The 22,098-nt window shown below is 42.1% G+C and overlaps 1 protein-coding gene across 2 annotated transcripts in view; it reads right to left on the reverse strand.

Annotated features, from left to right (window-relative positions):
- METTL24 (methyltransferase like 24) overlaps positions 1-8,435 on the reverse strand; it is a 125,196-nt gene extending 116,761 nt beyond the window's left edge. For both annotated transcript variants that reach the window (XM_044924399.1, XM_025294717.2), the window contains exon 1: positions 8,092-8,435. In XM_044924399.1, the coding sequence (XP_044780334.1) occupies positions 8,092-8,409 (318 nt within the window). In that variant the 5' untranslated portion in view covers positions 8,410-8,435. The remainder of the gene's footprint in view (positions 1-8,091) is intronic.
- Positions 8,436-22,098: the final 13,663 nt, after the last annotated feature.

The following is a 22,098-nucleotide window of genomic DNA, read 5'->3' on the forward strand; positions in this document are numbered from 1 at the left end:
ATGCATGAAAGTGAAAAGTGAAAGTGAAGTAGCTCAGTCGTGTCCGACCCTCAGCGACCCCATGGACTGCAGCCTACCAGGCACCTCCACCCATGGGATTTTCCAGGCAAGAGTACTGGAGTGGCTTGCCATTGCCTTCTCCGAGTTTATCTCTAACAGTTCTAAATAGAGAAACTGTTAACCAATAAAGAAATATACAAAGGGAAAGGCACAGAGGCTAAGCTCTGAGATTATTATATATAAAAAAATACCTATGCTCTATTTCCAGGCACTCAGAAAATTTCCTTTCTCTAAGAATGGCTCCCTGGATAGGGAGGGGGAGGTGCAGTTTGGATACTGGGCTAGGTTTGTGGCCTGTGGCTAGTACTGGCTGACCAGGGTCAGTATCTAATGGACCCAGCCCAGGAGTCGAGGGAGGTGAGTCTCACCATGGTGGCACGGGGGGGGAGAAGGCCAAGGAAAGCTGAGATTTCCAGAGTAACCTTATTCCTTCTCTCCTCAACATCATGATCATTTACCTCTTCCTACAATTCAGTGATAAATTCCGACATTTTCTCAATAAATTCTTTTTTTTTTCTGCTTAAGCTAGGCCCCAGTATTTTTTTTAATAACCAAAAGAATATTGTATCAACTAAGTATACTCCCCTAAACCTTACTCTCCCCAGTAGCCAATTCCAGCCTTAGGTTACTGAACTCTCTTGACTAGGAATGACATAAAAGGATCCTTAGCTTCTGTGTATTCAGTATTTATGTACCAAGCTGCCACTGAGCTTAGCAGCATTAACCTGGTTTGTCACTTTTTAGGAAAAGTAGTTGCAAATTTTGACACCTGGCTCAGGGGTTGAAACTTCAAATGCCTTTACAGATCAGACAGATAATATAAAGGCAGATAGTGCCGAACTGGACTCCACTGGACACTATATGCTGCATCTGAAGATGTTTATGTTTAGTTACTTGAAACACTGTGTGGCTCAAACAAAATTCTTCACAGGCCCAATTTACCTCCTTGAGTCATAAACTAACAGGCCACTTTGCTATTAGTTTAAATTACATATGGTCATAGACTAGAAAGCTCATAAAAGTCAATTTTGTTTCAATCATTTGAGTAGGATAAAAACGCTTCTTGGACAGCAAATTTTCCCTCCTTATTTTAGTAGAAAATTCTACAGGTCATTAATACGATTGATGTGAGGTATCTAAAAGAACTCAACGGCTGCTTTTAAGAGAAGCTTATCAACGCTGGTAGATAATATGCCTTAATGTGAGTCTCATGGTAATGAAGCAGGCACCTGTTACTTCCTACAAATCACAGAATAAAGAGCCAAACTACTTATAAGCACAAGGACTCCGAAGGTGTCATAACACAGATGGAAAAAAATCAAATGTCTACCATTCCTAACAGTCTCCAGTTGAACTACACAGCTCTGATTCTCTTTACAGACCAAAAATGAAATCCAATTTGAGAAAACTGATAAGGCTTCCTGTTTCTTGGAGAAAATGAACTGGACGAATTGCACACAGAAAACCTAAAATCTCCACCACCAATTGTTGAAAAACAGTGGGGCCTCCATTAGCAGTTCTTTTGCCCATAGAATGCTCTCAGAGGAGCTGTGAGGTTTGGAAGGAGTGCAGAAGCCTACTCTCCATCAAAGTTTTCATCAGAACCTGCTTTTTTTTTTGGTGAAACTAAGCAACTGTTATTTCACACCCACATATTGCTGGAATCCATTCAATTACCCTCAACGACTGTTTAAAATGAAAATGCTGTGCCTCCTGAGGACAATGTGAGAGGATTAATGAATGTTGCTCCTGAAGGACAGACGTGTAGGGAAACAGCAGAAGCCTAAAGAAGCTGGAAACTACTGCTGGGCCTTATTTTACAAGCAATTCAAACCTACCTTCAAGTATTTTGTAAAGAATAATGATGTTTAAGGCAGTTGGATATATCAAGGGGCCTACTATGCCATTTTTCCTCATTCTTCTTGAAGACAATCATGGAATGAGAAAATTAAGAGGATGACAAGAAGTGATGAAGACAAGACAGAATCTTGCCATATGGTTTTTCAGGAGAAGAGGAAACAGCATTTTTCCCCCTGACACACTGTTCCAAAGGATCTGTAACTAACAAACCAAGCCAGCACTTTGCTGGGTTCTGTAGCTCTGTGACTCAGAAGTCACTTTTCTATCCAACATATTAAATGTCAAGCAAAATATCTCCGATAAGAGAGAAGAAATTTCTTCAGGAAGCTTTGCTCCTGTATGAGTTCTGATGAAACAAAATTTATATTTTAAGGCAAGGCAAGAAAAATTTAAATAAACTTTTTTCTCTGCCCGTCTGGACCTCCTCCCTCCCTTCTAGTGTGCACTGTGCACCTGCATTATGCATTAACCAGACCACCCCAATGGCAGAAATATCAGCTTAACCATAAAGCTTATTTTTTTACTTCTGGAGCTAGCCACGTAATTTCTTAGAAGGCAGCCTTCTTTTCTCAATCCTGTAAAACGCCATGATGACCCACCACTCAGCTTATACACACAGACTTTTTGTTAACTTTATGTACAATGCCAATTTAGTACTTCCCCAAAGTTGGCTTAAAGCTCAACATTCAGAAAACTAAGATCATGGCATCCGGTCCCATCACTTCATGGCAAAGAGATGGGGAAACAGTGGCTGACTTTATTTTTGGGGGCTCCAAAGTCACTGCAGATGGTGACTGCAGCCATGAAATTAAAAGACGCTTACTCCTTGGTAGGAAAGTTATGATCAACATAGACAGCATATTAAAAAGCAGAGACATTACTTTATCCCCAAAGGTCTGTTTAGTCAAGGCTATGGTTTTTCCAGTAGTCATGTATGGATGTGAGAGTTGGACTATAAAGAAAGCTGAGTGCGAAAGAATTGATGCTTTTGAACTGTGGTGTTGGATAAGACTCTTGAGAGTCCCTTGGACTGCAAGGAGATCCAACCAGTCCATCCTAAAGGAGATCAGTCCTGGGTGTTCATTGGAAGGACTGATGTTGAAGCTGAAACTCCAATACTTTGGCCACCTCATGTGAAGAGCTTACTCACTTGAAAAGACCCTGATGCTGGGAGGGATTGTGGGCAGGAGAAGAAGGGCCGACAGAGGATGAGATGGTTGGATGGCATCACCGACTCAATGGACATGAGTTTGGGTGAACTCCGGGAGTTGGTGATGGACAGGGAGGCCTGGCGTGCTGTGGTTCATGGGGTCACAAAGAGTTGTACACGACTGAGCGACTCAACTAAACTGAACTGAAAGGAGAGCAGCTGCTACAGAACAGACTGGGTCAGGTGACCTGGAGAGATACTGGGCCTCACTTAATGGAAATTCTTACCTTAAATACTCACTTAGGACTTGATTAATGTTACTAGCTATATTATTTGTATTCTACCTATTTCACAAGATTATTATTTTTTATACTACCAAATGTGTGATGGAGCCTCCAATAAAATTAATGATGATTAGGCAAGCTTAAACAATTGACCAAATACATTCTCCTATAAGATCAAAGATTATAACAGTGTAAATTTAGATATAAGAAGACGCAACAAGAGACATCCTAGACCATAACTGACTAGTAAAACAGATGGTCCAGAGGCTTTTGACTATTGTTAACAGGGCCAAGTGCAGTAACAGGGCACTGAGCAGCCTATCAATGAAATCCCTGATTGACCTAGGAATGAGCATTCCTAGTGCCTTGGGCCAAGTTGGTCATGAAATGCCTCTCAAACCTTGGTCAAAATTAAGACCAAAAGGGAGGGGACTGTAAAACAGAGACTGTTGCCTACTATCCAGTTCTACAAGAATCAAGTCATTAGCCACTACATTCACTGACCTACAATACCCTGGAACTCAGGACAAAATCAGGATGAGGCATTCTGTGCTCTAAGAAAAGATAGGCCTTCAGATAGATATTTTCAGGAGAAAATTCATGAACCCATACTTAGAAAATCGCTAAAACCTTTAAAGATATCTGTCACTTATGAATCAGTAACTCTCCATCAAGCTGTGTGCTTGATTGCACTACGCTTTCTAGAGAATCGCTTACACTGGCCTCCCCCTTTACCTCTTTGGAGCAGTTCTCAAAGGTCTCTGAGAGATTGTCTCCTGGGTTATAATACTCAGTTTGGTTTAAGTAAAATTTTCCATTTCTTTCTCAGATTGACTACTAATTAATTTTTTTGTCAACAGTACTTCTCCTGGGCATATGAGCCATATATTTTGCTGCTTTTAGGTAGATTGCCAACTTGTAAAAGAAACATCTACCCAAGATTGTAGAAAAAAGTATAATCAAGGAGACCATCTTTAGTCCTCTATTTATGTCCCTCAGAAGAACTTTAGCCATGTAATCATAGTCAATATCTAAGAAAGAGAACCAGAAAGAAACACAGAAAACAGAAAGTAAAAGAATAAAAAAGAATCACAGTGATATCTGTATGCTTAAAGTTTCTGTAATATAGAAAAATGTATGGATTCTAGGGGAGTCCTAATCCCACAGGGAAGTGTTTATCCACCATGTATCATCTGCCCTCATTTCATAATGCTGTAAGACTGGAACCTCTGATGTGAAAGAGGGTTTAATATTTAGAGCTATTTCTTGTATAGCTTGGTGAAAGAAGAGGATAAGAAAAGAGGAAAAGAATTACATGGGGACTACACATTTCTCTTTTTTATAACAGATTATTTGCTTTAAGAGAAGCATAAGCTATGATTAAAGTGGCAATATAATTGCTGAATTTTTGTGCCTCTAACACCTGCAAAGGAAGCACATTGACAAGAAACACTTGGCAACCCAATTATTTCATGCAGGTTTTCATTCACCCAGAAAGCCATCCTCAAAATAGAATGGAACTTTTTCTCCTTCACCAATCTGGTAGATGCCTACGGCAAAGTATCCAAGAACCTAAATAATATTGTTTATCATTATCCTCAACAAACAAAATTTAAATAAAATAGGATTCAAGGAATTTAACACATTACTTCTAAATTTATTATATTAATTAACTGTGCATTCAGTTTATATTTCACCTTATCTCGATGTGAGGCTAAAAAGGAACAAGACTTATCCCTGGAGAGATAGGGGACATTCCACTCTGTTCCCTAAACTGGGAGAACAGACTAGATAGCTGCTCTTTCCAGTTTGGAGGAACATTTTAATTTGACTGTGAAATAATGGAAAAATGAAACAAATTCAAGATTCCCACTATCTAGGAATTTGGGAAAGTCAGACTGTATACCCTGAAAATATGAAAATAACTAACTAGCTAGGGGGAATAAAATCCAGGGAAATTTTTTTCTTTAAGAGGCTAAATAAAACCTAAAACAATACTTAAAAAATAGTTATTTTAATTTCTATGTTCACTCAATTATTTCTTATATATTTTTAACCAAAGACATTTACAATTACACATAATAGGTTGAAATAATAAGATTCTTATTTTTTACTTATTGGTGTCTTGGGAATAAACATTTACTAAGGGTCACTAGGAAATGTGATCCTTTCCATCATGAACAACTGCACAGACAAAACATTCAATCTAAAATAGATTATTAGGTCACAACACGAGTACAAGGCAACTCACAAATCAGAATGCATATGTTGTCTCCCAAACTGGTAAAAGATTAGCAAGAAGTAGGAATGATGAAAAAAGGTTTCTGGGCCACCGTCCTTGACCTGAATGTTCAGTGATGGAAAGGGCATGAATCATAGGATGGGGGTAAAAGAATCAGCATAAACCAAAGGAGTGGAAACAAGTTATAACAAATGATATTTAGGGAACGGCTGAGGCTAAAGATTTGGGACAGATTAGTGAAAATTAAAGCGACCACTATTGAATGCTTACAACATGTAAGGTTCTATGCAAATATTTCCTTTTTTTTAATTTCCTTTTTTTTTTTACTTTTAATTTACTTTTAAATTACTTTTAAAATTTAATTTAATTTACTAAATTTAATTTAAATTACTTTTAAATTTACTTTTAAAACTGAGTCCCAGGGCTCAGACTTGCATCTCTGTCTTTGTGAGCAACCCTCACTGCCCAGATGATCGCCTGCAGTCTCACAGCTTTAAAAGAGCCACTTGTACACAGAGGATTCCCACATCTCTATTTTCAGCCTGGACATTTCCTCCAGTTTCAGACTCCTATGCCCAACTGCCTATGTGACATTTCCATATGGATGTCCAAAGGATAACTCAAACTCAAGATGTTTAAAACAAAACTCCTGATTTCCATCCACTCCCCCGAAAACACAAAACAACAAAAACTACTCCTTTCTCATCTTCCTGCAAAATACATCCAATGTTGGACCACTTCCCACACCTCCACTTAAACCACTCTAAGTCACCACTGTCTCCAGCAGGAATCACTACAGCAGCCTCCTAAAGGAAGCAGATGTGAACTTGCCCTCCAGAGGCCCTTTGAGTCTATGCATTCCAAACATTTCCATTTGAGGCTCCAGTTATCGATTCTGTTGTCTGAAGTGGAAGCTAAGATTTAAGGTTCTTCAACAGGTAAAAGAGAAGCAATGGAGGCTGAGAGCAGATGTGAAATGGCAAGTGCAAGGTTGCGTTAGGGGTGCCCAGGATGGAACATTTGAGAACATCCAGAGGGACAAAAGAACCTGAACTCCTAAGCAATATCAAGTCCTGAGTCAAATGTCCCCTCCAGGTGAGCCTTTCTTGACTCCTCAAGCAGACTTCAGATCTTAATTACAGCATTTGTCACATTATTGGATGTCTGTGCTCTGGGCCTCCCCCACTAGACCCTGAGCTCATGTTGTACCCCCAGCCCCTGATGCAGCATGGTCGTCAGGATTGTCCTGGTAAGCCCTTGGCAAAAGGGTGTTTAAAAGCCTTTGGCAAAACATGGTAGTGCATTAGAAGAATGAAGGAAGTGACTACATCGTTCTGGAAGAGCAAATTAAGACTTAACATAGGAAATGAGGTTTCAGATATAGATGTCTGAATTAATCCAGGAAGATAACACTGATGGATTAGACAGGGACAGCAGCGGTGTGGAAAGACAGAGGTCAAGGCTTGAAGAGGAAGTGAGAGAAAGGAAAACAGTAGAAGAAATTGGCAGACGTGCCACTGAAAAGTAGGTTAGAAGTTAAAGAAAGCAGCAGAGTCCAAGGAAGAGTTTTTCTCTCTCCCCAATTGGGGGATGTTTAAAAGACAAGAGGAAAAGCAAGGCAAAAGAAGTTGCCCCAAAGGATGTGGTTAGGGTTGATGTATAAAGACCAGGCAAGCTCAGACCTTCAGTTCTTAATCTTTTCATTCCCAAGTGCCAAGTAAATTACTGAGCTCCAAGAGGTGGATAGGAGGCCAGAGGCTTAAAACTCAGAGGTCAAAATTGAATAAAATAACTACTCAATGCCTGAGCCAAGAAGTTAATGAGGTAGGGAGACCAACACTGTTTGTGTTGTAAGACAAATCCAGGTTATTACTTCAGTCCTCCAGGTCCAATTAATTTTCCATTAAGTGGTGCTGGGGGCTGGACTTCTCACCCTCCGCTCACCACCCTGCCGATGACGTCTGCGGTGGAATTCAAGGAAAATTCGACTGAGTGGATCTTCATCACTGCCATGAAGGTAGAGTGGAAAAGCAATTCACAGTGGCTACCTACTCAGCTTTGTGCAGGCCTCACGGAGAAAACCGGGAGAGCACAAAATACAAGCAAAACCATAACTCCTTTCTTTCCCTTGCCTTGTCCACTGCTCACGCCCTTCCCCCTCCTCCCCACAAAAAGTAAGCTCCTTGAGAGCAGGGCTTGGCGCTTCGCTGCTGGATGCCCGCCTAACAGTGGGCCTGGCACACAGTGAACGCTCAGCAAATACTGGTTGATTATTGAATGAACCCAGCTCCCACTTCATCGTATCTGGGCATTAAAGGATGCCGCCAGTGGTGCTGTTAAGAGAGCGCAGAGGTGAGAGACGAAACAGAAGATTTTTTTTTTTTTTGAAGGTCGCAGTTTGGGCAGTCCGCGGAGGCCTGGAGTTGAGGGCTCCGGAGCGAGTTCGGGAGGGGGATCCCGGTCTAAAGACCAAGATTGCATCTTTTGCAACTGACCTTCAGGCGGGGACGCCCGCGCAGGGCGCAGCAGCCAGGCTCCGGCGTCCCACTCCTGCTGCCCCCCGCCGGCGCTCGCCGCCCGCTGCGCACGTAGGTCACCTGCCTCCGGCTGGCGCCGCGCAGCTGGCCGGGCGCGGGCTGCAGGTGCGACCCGGGCGGTCGGGGGCCCTGGCCTGGCGGGGGGCTGAGGGCTGGGGGCTGGGGCCCGGCGCGCTGCAGCTCCGCGCAGAGCCGCAGGCCAAGCAGCAGAGCGGCGGCGAGCAGACAGCGGCGCAGGGCACAGCAGCCCCTCCCGGGCAGCCTCTCCCGCGCCATGGAGGGCTGGGCCCGGCCGGGCCCGGGGCTCCGCTCCGCCGCCCGCACGCGCCCACCCGCAGCAGGGATGTGGCCCCGCGGGCCCGAGCTGCCAACTGTGGGAACTCCCCCGCGGGCCGGGGCGCGGGCTCGGACCCGCCTCTCTTCCTCTGTTCAAGGAAGCCTCGGCGTAACCTTATCCAGCCCGGCTGGTAAGGGCGCGCGGAACGGCGGGCCAGGCGGGGTCCCAGGGACGCAGGCGGCTCAGCCGAGCCAAACTCCGGGCCCAGCCCCACCTCGAGGGTCCCCGAGGAGGCGCCCTCCAGCCCAGGCTCCGGAGCCTGAAAACTACATGGCCAGAAAAAGCACAGTCCTAACGGGATCCTGGGCCATAACTTCATTTTCTAGTACTAGTGTTGTTGAAGAAACACAGGAGGAGGATAGGTGAGCTGCCAGGTTTTGCTGCAAGGAACAAATTCCGATTGTCAAGCAGCTTGTGCCATGAAGCACATTGTAAAAATACATCACACTTACATGCTCAGGTTTACAACTTCTCTCCCTCAAGAAAGAAGGGAAAGGGGGAGGAGAGAATAGCGCTGGATGCAGAATAATCAAATTAAAGTTATTCCATTTCTAAATTTTGCCTGAAGCCAACCCGTGCTTTCTCCTCGTGTTATGAAATGTGTGGGGGTGAAGGAGGAGGGGGAAAAGCCAGCTAAGACATCTGACAGCAGGGAGAGAGAACAGAAGTTACCATGGCATGATGTAAATCAAATTAATTTAGCTCCAAACACACACCTCCCTGCTGTCTTGCAGAGATACAGAGGAACAAATTTATCTTTCAGCAAAATGCTCCCCAGCTGGTATTTCCATCACCACCTTGACCTTAATTAATCAGGCTGAATGCTCACAGCCTGAAGTTCAGGGTTGACTGTTCCTTTTCAATTGTGAGTAGACTTCTTTCTCACAACCCAGTTGAGTTTGGGGTTTGAGTTTGTTTTCTTTAGCTGTGGCATATTTTTTCATCCTCTATGCTTTCATTTTCCATGCTTTTATGTCAGACTACCCTTGCTGACCTGCCTTTGACAGCCTAATTGTTGTTGATCAGTCTCTCCTTTGAGTCTGACTCTTGACCCCGTGGACAGCCTATAGCATGAACAACAGAGAACAAATATGGAACCCTGCAGCCCCTAGGTGGGAAATTACACTCTCCGTCTCAATTTCAGGAATTTTCCATAAGGAGCCCTCCTTTCTAAAATCCTTCTGGCTTAAGAAAGACCCAGTTGAATCTTTGTTACTGCACAAAGCACTTAGGCTATTTCTCTGCATGTAACAAAACTTCTCAACCTGATACAGTCCACTCTCTGAGCACTCTAGGTCCTCAGGCTCCTGTGGGTTTCATTATGGTTGAACTTTGGTGTTTTCCTAGATGTAACTCTCTGGCTATTGCAGATAGGCTCTGTTTTAAAGATACCGAGCAAGTTCACTTTTCCTGACACAAACTCTCAGACAAAACATCACATCCCTTGACTACTTAAACAACATGAGCTGTGGTGTTACACTTGAACTGAATCAGGTGTGCTGAATCAGGACCCTGCCTTTCAGAAACTGTGAGACTTTGGGCAAAATAGCTTCTGTGAGTCTCAGTTTTCTCATGTGTAAATAGACATATATCTCATAGGATTACAAAGATTGCATAAAAATTAAATGTTCAATACCTATATAATGCATGGTTATAGAAGTTATTCAATTAATAGTGATTATTTTTATTAATTACCATTAAAGAAAACTCTGGATGTTATGAAAAACAAGCTTTAAGCATTGATTCCAAAGGAAGAAGTAATTTTGCCTCCTAGAAGACAATTGGCAATTTCTGAAGACATTTTGTTACAAACAGTGAGGGTCAGGGGAGGATGCTGCTGCTGCTGCCGCTGCTAAGTCGCTTCAGTCGTGTCCAACTCTGTGCGACCCCATAGACGGCAGCCCACCAGGCTCCCCCGTCCCTGGGATTCTCCAGGCAAGAACACTGGAGTGGGTTGCCATTTCCTTCTCCAATGCATGAAAATGAAAAGTGAAAGTGAAGTCGCTCAGTCGTGTCCGACTCTTAGCGACCTCATGGACTGTAGCCCACCAGGCTCCTCTGTCCATGGGATTTTCCAGGCAAGAGTACTGGAGTGGGGTGCCATTGCCTTCTCCTACTGGCACCTAATGGGAGAGACCAGAGATGCCTCAAAATATAAGAAAATATAACAATATTTGTTTAAGATATTTATCTTACACCATATTCTCTGAACTAGGAGTACCCAACAGTTGCTAGAAACCACTAAAACTCAAGATCCCTCGATTGCACTCTTGAATTATGTAATTGTTTGAAGCTATTTAAGATATGATTTGTCTTGTGCTTGTGATTGTGGATCACCAATGTCTGATACAGACTTTCCTAGAAGTTTTAATTTCTATGCTGCCAACATAGTGTCACTAACAAAAGAAGTCATCTTTTGAAGCTTATGATACCACTAACTTATACCTTCTGCCTATCTGTTGAATTCTTCAAGGGGAAACATGAAGAGTATCCTATAATATTAAAATGGGGATATTTAATGAGACTCTGAACTAGGAGTGGAGGAGGGGAACACAGAACACTGTAGCTCTTGAAGAGAATGGGCAAAATGACCTCATGTTTTCCCTTATCTCATGTCTATGGCTCTCTAATAATGTTTCCATTATGGGGGGAGCATATTTACTATCCAAATAAAATGTACTATTTAAAGGCCCTTTTCTCTTATCTTTTACAGCTGTCTCTATGTGTTTATTATTAATAAAAAGGAACAGTTTATATGGATGTAGCATCATTAATTTTCTAGGAAGGAATCTCCTATTTTAAACTTATATCCAGTATTTCCATGTGTTCCATGAATCAGGAAATGCATCAGTTGGTAGGCTGGAGAGACGAATTTAAGATCACTCACAGAGCTGACAAGCAATTTTTCACCTTTGCTTTTGTTATAGACTTGAACTCGTCTCAGTCACTTCTGGATATGTTTCCAAAATGCAGATAATCATTAACCACTGACTCGTGGGTTGGTTAATTAAATATGGAGGTCAATACACCACAAAAGCAGCATTCATTGGATCATAAATTACATCCTCCTTGAGGTTTCAGCCAACAAAAACGAGTGAAACAGGACATTTTTACTGCTAATCTCCTAGACACCATACATTTCAATTTACACACATGCTGCTTGTGGGGCAGTGGTTCTCAACCAGGGGTGATTTTGCCTTCTAGAGGACAATTGACAATTTCTGAAGACATTTTGTTACAACCGGTGAGAGTCAGGGGAGGATGATACTGGCTTCTAATGGGTAGAGACAAGGGATACCTCAAAACACCCTTCAGTGAAAACAATAGCTTTCCACAACAAAAAAGTATCCACTCCAGAACGTCAATAGAGCTGAAGTTGAGAAACCCAACTGTAGCCACTGCAAATAGAAAAAGTAGAAGCAGTGACAGGCTTAATTTTGGGGGCTCCAAAATCATTGTGGACAGTGCCCACAGCCATGAAAAGATGCTTGCTCCTTGGAAGGAAAGCTATGATAAACCTAGACAGCATGTTAAAAAGCAGAGACATCATTTTGCCAACAAATGTCCATATTATAGTCAAAGTTATGGTTTTCCAATAGTCACGTACGGATGTGAGAGAGGGACCATAAAGAGGGCTGAGTGCCCAAGGACTGATGCTTTCAAATTGTGGTACTGGAGAAAATTCTTGAGAGCCCCCTTGACAGGAAGGAGATCAAATCACTAAACCCTAAAGGAAATCAACCCTAACTATTCATTGGCAGGACTAATACTGAAGCTCCAATACTCTGGCCATCTGATGCGAAGAGCCAACTCATTGGAAAATACCCCAATGCTGGCAAAGATAGATGACCAAAGGAGAAGGGGGCAGCAGATGATGAGATGGTTAGATAGCATCACCCACTCAATGGACATGAATTTGAGCAAAGTTCAGGTGATAGTGAAGGACAGGGGAGCCTGGCACGCTGCAGTCCAAGGGGTCACAAAGATTCGGACACGACTTGGCAACTGAACAACTGTAGCCGTATTAATGTAGCAACATTTGATTAGAGGCTGTCCAGAGAGAACACAGAAGCTGACTAACTAGCTAGGTGGTTGTTTCTGTTTCACAATGTGAAGTAACCAACCTGAATTAATCAAATTTAGAAAGATACAAAGCTATCATTAACATCTTCCCCCCAAACCCCATTCTCTTTTCTCCATGTAATACCTGTTCACTGTGGAGAATATACACAAGCAAAAGAAGATATCAACAATCATTCATAATATCACAATCCAGATATAGCTATCCTGTCAGATTTTTTCCTATTCATATATTATAATATATGAAAGTGAAAGTGAAGTCGCTCAGTTGTGTCCAACTCTTTGTGACCCCATGGACTATATATAGCCCACCAGTCTCCTCCGTCCATGGGATTTTCCAGGCAAGGATACTGGAGTGGGTTGCCATTTCCTTCTCCAGGGATCATCCTGACCCAGGGATTGAACCCAGGTCTCCTGCACTGCAGGCAGACTCTTTACCATCTGAGCCACCAGGGAAGCCCCAATACTATATATATATATATTATATTCCATATGTGTGTGCATGTATGCTAAGTCACTTCAGTCGTGTCCACTCTGTGCAGCCCTATAAACTGTATCCTGCCAGGCTCCTCTGTCCATGGGATTCTCCAGGCAGGAATACTGGAGTGATTGCCATGCCCTCCTCCAGAGGATCTTCTCGACCCATGGATCGAACCCTCATTTCTTATATATCCTGCATTGGCAGATGGGTTCTTTACCAATAGTGACACCTGGGAAGCTGTGTATATAGTATGTAATATATGGACTTCCCAGGTGGCCCAGTGTTAAAGAATCTACCTGCCAATATGGGTTTGACCCCTGGGTCAGGAAGATCCCCTGGAGAAGGAAGTGCCAACCCACTCTAGTATTCTTGCCTGGGAAATCCTATAGACAGAGGAGCCTGGGGGGCTACAGTCTATAGGATGGCGAGAGTTGGACATAACTTAGCAACTAAGCAACAACAATATATACATATACATATAAAACAAAAGTGAACTTGTGCTTCTTTATAATCTGTTTTTGTAACATAATATTAATATTTACATATGTTAAATAATAAATATATTATTATTTAATATATAATTATATAATATTTAAATCATTTTTTCACTTTAAATTACAATGATATTTTACTTTAGTCACAACATTTGACACTTCAAAACAGGATACCACTAATAAATAACAAAAGTGGAAATACTTATCAAGGTTACAATAGACATGTTTAGCTGAGAATCACTTCAACAGAGTAAAGCTCTAAAAATACCAGACAAACCAATACTTGTTTGGAATAACATGTACAACTTTCTTACTGTACAGGTGAGGCCCTGTTTCCATGTGGTCAGGGTTATAGTAAATCATATTTAAATATGTAATTTATCATATAATACATAAGATGATGTCTAGGATTTGCTTAAAAACAATCCAATGGAGAGATGAGAGATAAGCAGGTATGTAAATGAAGCAAGAATGTCTGTGGGCTGATGATTGTTGTACCTGGGTGATGGGGATTCTCAGCTCTCTGTTACTGAGTATGTTTGAAATGTTCCATAATTGAAATGTCTTTAGATATTTACCTGTTAACCTAGAGCATCATCTTTCATGGCTGCATGTACCATAATTTAGCCAGTCTCACTGTTGAATGATTAGATCACTGTCAGGTTTTCATTTTATAAACAATGCTGTGATGGACATCTTTGTAGCTAAGTCTGATGGGTCGGAGGTAGACAGTGAGAAAAAGAAAGAAGACAAGGATAATTTCAAGGTTTTACCTGAGTAATTAGAAAAATGAAGTTGCCATTAACTGAGAAGGGAAAGGCTCAATAATCACCCTGCTCAATAAGAGTCATGTGGGGTGAAAAATCAAGGGTTTGATTTTTGTGGTCATGTTATATTTGGGAAGCCATTCAAATGGAGATGTCAAGTAGGCAGTTGGATTTGAAAGACTGGAATTCAGAGGTTCAGTGAAGCCTGGGAATATAAATTTGAATCATCAGTATATTGATATTGAGAGAGGAAGGGAAGAAATATTTGAAGGCTTAGCTCTGGGGATGACCAATTTAAGGTCAGGAAGATGAGAAGACTCCATCAAAAGATTTGGAGAGAGTCAGTGAAGTAAGAATGTACTGTCCCAGAAATCAAGTGAAAAAAGTATTTCTAGAAGAAAAATACAGAGCAGTCTAAGAAAAGGTGGGCTGAAAACTGTCAATGAGATTTGGTAACACCATACTTATTACCTGTCTCTTCCAACTAGAACATAGTTGGAAGAGACTTTCGAGAGGTCAGGGACTTGTTTGCTTTGATTATTGCTGTAACCTCAGTTTTTAGAACTGCACCTGGAAATGTAGTATGTGCTCAATAAATAATTGTTGAAGAGTGAATAATAAACCAAATAAACCAAAGTATTAATAATTATTTTATCATGTTAAATTCTTAAGAGTAGAATTGCTAAGTAAAAGCAAAATTGAAAGTCTTTCAATGTGAAAGGCTATTATTAATTTTTTCAGTCCATCAAAAAAGACTGCATTAATCCCATTTAAAGCCCATCAAATACTCTTTTGTTATCAGTGGGAAACCTCAAAGGATAGCTTGAGCCAGCTTCTAAGATGAACTAATCAGTTTATTTTTAGTTCCCTCCTACTTCTATCACTACACTTGAAACACACTTTATTTCCCTTTCAACGCCCATCTCAAGCTTCAGCTTAGATAGGATTGTGTACACTGAACTGTCAATTAGTTTCCTCCTCCCCACCCTAAGGATGCAGCTAAATATCAAGATATTAGTTCAGTGTGACTTAGGCCTCATGAGAAGTATCCACATTAAAGAAAGAAGTCATCAAGATGAAAACTTTAAAGACCTAGAAGAACAAAGTATAATAGAATGACAGACATTGGAACCACTCTTTGGGGCTGGGAGCTCTGTCTAAAAATCACACTCCTGCCCAGTCTACAGCCTAATAAAGTTGGCTGTAGGCTAGTCTTATGGAAAATGCCCAGAGGATGTCTCTGTGCCCTGGCCTGCTTGGGAAAGAACTCTTTCCTGCCTCTTTTGGATCCCCTAATGTTGTGTTCTCTCATTCTTGGTGTTTGTCTTACTCAAGCAGTTTGGACTTGCTTTATCCTTCCTCTACACAGGAGGTGTGGTGCTGGAGAAGACTCTTAAGAGTTCCTCGGACTGCAAGAAGATCAAATGAGTCAATCCTAAAGGAAATCAACTCTGAATATTCATTGGAAGGATTGTTGCTAAAGATGAAGCTCCAGTACTTTGGCCATCTGATGTGGAGAGCCGGCTTATTAGAAAAGACCCTGATGCTGGGAAAGATTGAAGGCAAAATGAGAAGGGGGCAGAGGATGAGATGGTTAGATAGCATCAATGACTCAGAGAATTGAAGCAGAGGATGAGATGGTTAGATAGCATCATTGACTCAATGGCATGAATTTGAGCAAACTCAGGGAGATAGTGGAGGATAGAGGATCCTGAAGTGCTACAGTCCATGGGTTCACAAGGAGTTGGGCACAACTTAGTGACTGAACAACACATCAGCAAGCTAAGTGACGCATCCACCAGCACTATTTCAGTTCTGAGGCCGACTGTTAAAAATAAAAAAGTGAGAGGTGCTCCAGTTCCTGGAAATCCCTACTCCCCTCCCCAAAATAGTTGGAATAATCCTCCCACTCGTTATTTCTTTTAGTTGCTAAGTCATGTCAGACTCTTTTGCAACCCCATGGACTGTAGCCTACCAAGCTCCTCTGTCCATGGGATTTCCCAGGCAAGAATACTGGAGTGGACTGCATTTCCTTCTCCACAGGATCTTCCCGACCCAGGGATGGAAACCACGTCTCTTGCATTTGTAGGCAGATTCTTTACCACTGAGCCACCAGGGAAACCCTTAAATTGGTCTATGAAATTACCCAGCCCATAAAAATTAACCAGGCCATATTTGGGGGCCATTCTCACCTTCTGAGATAGCCCACAGTCTGTCTGTAGAGTGTGTTTCTCTCTAAATAAATTCACTTCTCACCTATCACTTTGTCTCCCACTGAATTCTTTTTTGTGATAAGACATCAAGAACCTGAGCTTCATTATGTCCTGAAACCAAATGTGATCTCAGTTAAAAGACCATAGGTTCAAGTCCAAAGCTTGGTTTTGGATGGGTTGGAGTCCTGGCCATGTGGGTTCAGTTCCAGCAGAGTTACAGTCTCAGAACGGGCCTCAGTCAGACCGCGTGGACCTAGAATGGGCCTAGAACTGCCGACAAACAACAGACACCACAAGCAACCCTGCTGAAATCAGACCCAAGAAAATACATTTCCTCCAGCAAATCCTGGTGCTTATCCACCCTAACCAATAAAGTTGTTGCTGTTGTTCAGTTTCTGAGTCATGTCTGACTCTTTGCAACCCTGTGGACTGCAGTACACCAGGCCCCTCTGTCCTTCACTGTCTCCCAGAATTTATCATACTCAAATCCATGTTGGATGGCTCACAAGTAATATTTCCAACCTGGTTCCTTTTCCCATCAAGGAACTTGGGAAGGATCAGGGAATGCTTCACCCAAGTCATTGGTAAAAAAAAAAAAAAGAAACATGTGTGTTGGGGGAAAGAAGTGTATGGACAGGGTGAAAACTATGAGGCCTGATAGCTCTAGGCCTGGACAGGAAGTTCATAAAAGACTTCACACACACACACACACACACACACACACACACACACTTTCCTGGATTCTGAAAACCTATCTGAAGCGTTGTTAGATAGGTTTATTTATGGACATCAACTTTTTGTGACAATAAAGCAGCTTAAGTTAAGAATGATCAAAACACTGCCTGTTTCATAGGACGAGGACCACCTGGGAGTGCTTCCCCTCTCTCACTCTCAGCTCATCTTATCATTATGACACATGCCAGAAATAATCTCCCCGCTACAGATCACTTTGAAGTCAAAAACATTCCTGGTTGAAACTTTCCTAAAGTCAAGGGCTTAAAAAGCCTTTTAAGGTCAGAAAAGATCACCAGGGAACTGACAGGATAAAGTGAAGCACAGCATGCCCAAAGGCAAACATCTCAGGGCTCTGTCATTTCAACTTAGCTTGTGAATATATTAAAAATCCTGAGGTCAAAAGTCATTTTGCTTTTTCATCACATCACCGCTCTAGCCCGAGAGAGAGCTGAAGAACTAACTATACTACTTTCAGATCACAATGCAGAGGCTCTCAAACTTAAGTGTGAGTGAGAACCACCTGGGAGTTATTTAAAATGCAGGTTTACAAGCCCCACCTCCAGAGATTAAGTCAGATGAGTTCTTAAAGTCTTTTTTTAACAAGTTTTAGGTAGTCTGTGATAAAATCTTTTTATTTTATTTTATTTTATTTTATTTTTAAACTTTACATAACTGTATTAGTTTTGCCAAATATCAAAATGAATCTTTAGACGCCTTGACATGGAGATTTCTAGGCCATGGTGATGGTTGAGGGGGATGAAGGGCTTGTAGAAGGTTGGAAGCAGTTATTACAAGGTGTCCATGAACACATGGACATCACCAGATGGCCAACACTGAAATCAGATTGATTATATTCTTTGCATCCAAAGATGGAGATGCTCTATACAGTCAGGAAAAAAAAAAGACCAGGAGCTGACTGTGACTCAGATCATGAACTCCTTATTGCCAAATTCGGACTTAAATTGAAGAAAGTACGGAAAACAACTAGACCATTCAGGTATGACCTAAATCAAATCCCTTACGATTATACAGTGGAAGTGAGAAATAGATTTAAGGGACTAGATCTGATAGAATGCCTGATGAACTATGGACAGAGGCTCATGACATTGTACAAGAGACAGGGATCAAGACCATTCCCAAGAAAAAGAAATGCAAAAAAGCAAAATGACTATCTGAGGAGGCCTTACAAATAGGTGAGAAAAGAAGAGAAGCAAAAAACAAAGGAGAAATGGAAAGATATACTCATTTGAATGCAGAGTTCCAAAGAATAGCCAGGAGAGATTAGAAAGCCTTCCACAGTGATCAGTTCAAAGAAATAGAGGAAAACAATAGATCAGAAAGACTAGAAATCTCTTCAAGAAAACTAGAGATACCAAGGGAACATTTCATGCAAAGATGGGCTCAATAAAGGGCAGAAATGCTATGGACCTAACAGAAGCAGAAGATATTAAGAAGAGGTGGCAAGAATACACAGAAGAACTATACAAAAAAGATCTTCATGACCCAGATAATCACGATGGTGTGATCACTCACCTAGAGCCAGACATCCTGGAATGGGAAGTCAAGTGGGCCTTAGGAAACATCACTATGAACAAAGCTAGTGGAGGTGATGGAATTCCAGTTGAGCTATTTTAAATCCTAAAAGATGATGCTGTTACAGTGCTGTACTCAATATGCCAGCAAATTTGGAAAACTCAGCAGTGGCCACAGGACTGGAAAAGGTCAGTTTTCATTCCAACTGTAGGAAAGTTTCAACCAGGAATCTTTTTGACTTCAAAGTGATTTGTAGCAGGGAGATTAATGCTCAAACTACCACGCAATTGCACTCATCTCACACGCTAGTAAAGTAAAGCTCAAAATTCTCCAAGCCAGACTTCAGCAATATGTGAACTGTGAACTTCCAGATGTTCAAGCTGGTTTTAGAAAAGGCAGAGGAACCAGAAATCAAATTGCCAACATCCACTGGATCATCAAAAAAGCAAGAGAGTTCCAGATAAACATCTATTTCTGCTTTATTGACTATGCCAAAGCCTTTGACTGTGTGCATCATGATAAACTGTGGAAAATTCTGAAAGAGATGGGAATACCAGACCACCTGACCTGCCTCCTGAGAAACCTGTATGCAGGTCAGGAAGCAATAGTTAGAACTGGACATGGAACAACAGACTGGTTTCAAATAGGGAAAGGAGTACGTCAAGGCTATATATTACCACCCTACTTATTTAACTTCTATACAGAGTACGTCATGAGAAATGCTGGGCTGGATGAAGTACAAGCTGGAATCAAGATTGCTGGGAGAAATATCAATAACCTCAGATATGCAGATGACACCACCCTTAAGGCAGAAAGTGAAGAAGAACTAAAAAGCCTCTTGATGAAAGTGAAAGAGGAGAGTGAAAAAGTTGGCTTAAAGCTCAACATTCAGAAAACTAAGATCATGGCGTCTGGTCCCATCAGTTCATGGGAAATAGATGGGGAAACAGTGGAAACAGTGGCTGACTTTATTTTGAGGGGCTTGACAGAGGATGAAATGGTTGGATGGTATCACCAATTCAATGGACATGAGTTTGGGTAAACTCTGGGAGTTTGTGGGAGGCCTGGCATACTGCGGTCAATGGGGTTGCAAAGAGTTGGACACGAATGAGCGACTGAACTGAACTGAACTGAATGAACACATGGGTGCAAATGTTCTCCCTCAATCCTCTAAGTACAGTTACTAACAAATTTTTAGGCACTGACAAAGGGTCCTGATACTCAAAACTCAGAAATTCCCTTGTCTGCTGTTCTTTTCTTCCCTGTGACATCTGACGGGAAGATGTAGGGAGTCCAAGAGGAGAGTTTTCTTCCCCTATCTGCTCTGGGAATTTCTCAGAGCTCTGGAATGAAAGGAAAAGGAGCTGGAGTCACCCACAGGAATATTGTATGGGCAGAGCTGCTCCTTGCTTTCTCTAACTAAATGATAGCACCTAGAAATCTGCAAAACCCTTACTGGGACACAATGCCCTTCAGCTCACTGAAGGATTCCAGAGAGTTAAAGAGAGATGGATTCAGGAAGACAGGTAAAGGAAACAAAGCCAAAACATGAGGTGAAGATCAAAAGACCAGGTGAAGCAGAAGACCCTAATCTAAGCGGTCAGTTCAGTTCAGTCACTCAGCTGTATCCGACTCTTTGCAACCCCATGGACTCCAGTATCAGGCTTCCCTGTCTATCACCAACTCCCAGAGCTTACTTAAACTCATGTCCATTGAGTCAGTGATGCCATCCAACCATCTCATCCTCTGTCGTCCCCTTCTCCTCCCGCCTTCAATCATTCCCAGCATCAGGGTCTTTTCAAATGAGTCGGCTCTTCATATCAGGTGGCCAAAGGATTGGAGTTTCAGCTTCAGCATCAGTCCTTCCAATGAATATTCAGGACTCATCTCCTTTAGGATGGACTGGTTTGGTCTCCTTGCAGTCCACAGGACTCTCAAGAGTCTTCTCCAACACCACAGTTCAAAAGCATCAATTCTCCAGCACTCAGCTTTCTTTATAGCCACTCACTACCAATGTCACCCTGTGCAAGTTACTTTACTTCTCTGTACCTCAGTTTCTTCATCTATAAAACAGAGATAATACTAGTAACTTCCTCATAGGATTGTTGGGATGATTAAATGAGTTAATGTATTTAAAGAACCTAGTGTTCCTGGCCTACGGTAATTCCTGTCATATGTAATGTGTCACTGTCCTTCACAGTAAATCAGAAAGGACTTTTGTTTTAGTTTTGCACTAGTTTATATTCTTTTTGCCTTTAGGTTGGATTGTTCATTTGGGGCTTGAACTTACTGAGTCTTTACTGGCATAAGAGGGGAAATGAGAACCACTTGCTTCTGGTGTCACCACCCAAGCCCATTGTCTTTTTCTTTCAGACTCACCACAGCCAGGGTGTATCTTCCTAAGATTTCCTTTGTTTCTCGGAAAGCACACTGATGCAATTTAACTAGTGGGTCTTTTCCTTCCCACTTCAACCTGCAGTACTGTAAGCTGTGTCCATTCTTCCTTTCATTTCTAACTTCTATGGGTTTGGTGTGCCATGGACGCACACCACTGTTTCCCCTTAACTCTCTCACTGTGTTCGCTTGCTCACTTTTACACTTTCTCTTTAAAGCATGCTCTTCATATTGCGCCAGCTCAATCATCTCTGACTGCTTTTCACCAGCCCCTCAGAACAGCCACAGCCCTGGTCCCCACACACTTGCCTATAGTTTGCACCATCAAGCAGGTACCAACCCAACTGCAGAACACACCTCCCCCCACACCTCCTTCAGGAATGTTCACAGTGCAGCAGCCTCCTGAGTGTTTCCAGAGAGCAGCTGTCTCCCAGGAGGGAGCAGAAGGACAGGAACCAGCCCCGCCCCCACCTACCCCCCTTCCCCAGTGACTTAGACGGTGGCTCAGAGAGGGAGACAAATGCCGTCTTAAAGAATGTTGCTGTTGCTAGGAGAGAACACAGGAGAAATAGTTCCCGTCACAAAAGGCAGCCAGCAGAAAAGAAAAAAAAGGACTGCAAACAGTGGGGACAAGTTTCTGTGTCTTGCTAATACTTGCGGGTGTGTAGCTACCATTAGCTGCTTCAACCACAAAGTATGAGGTCACTGGAATGGGTTTTTAATAGCTGCAGCTTTTATTTTGATGTCTTTGTGGGTTTTTAATTCAGCCTTTAATGTGGGGAAATAGTATGTAAAAACCAGGAAACAAATTCCCATTATTGCCATAACTTTGGCCCATCAGGTATCACAGCACTTAACTGCCTCTGCAGGGCTTCTTTACCAGTCTAAGTCCTACAGTAGAGGCAGGGATGGCGACATGGATGATGAATTA

This window comes from Bubalus bubalis, chromosome 10 (assembly GCF_019923935.1).
Source record: "Bubalus bubalis isolate 160015118507 breed Murrah chromosome 10, NDDB_SH_1, whole genome shotgun sequence".
Classification (NCBI taxonomy): Eukaryota; Metazoa; Chordata; class Mammalia; order Artiodactyla; family Bovidae; genus Bubalus; species Bubalus bubalis.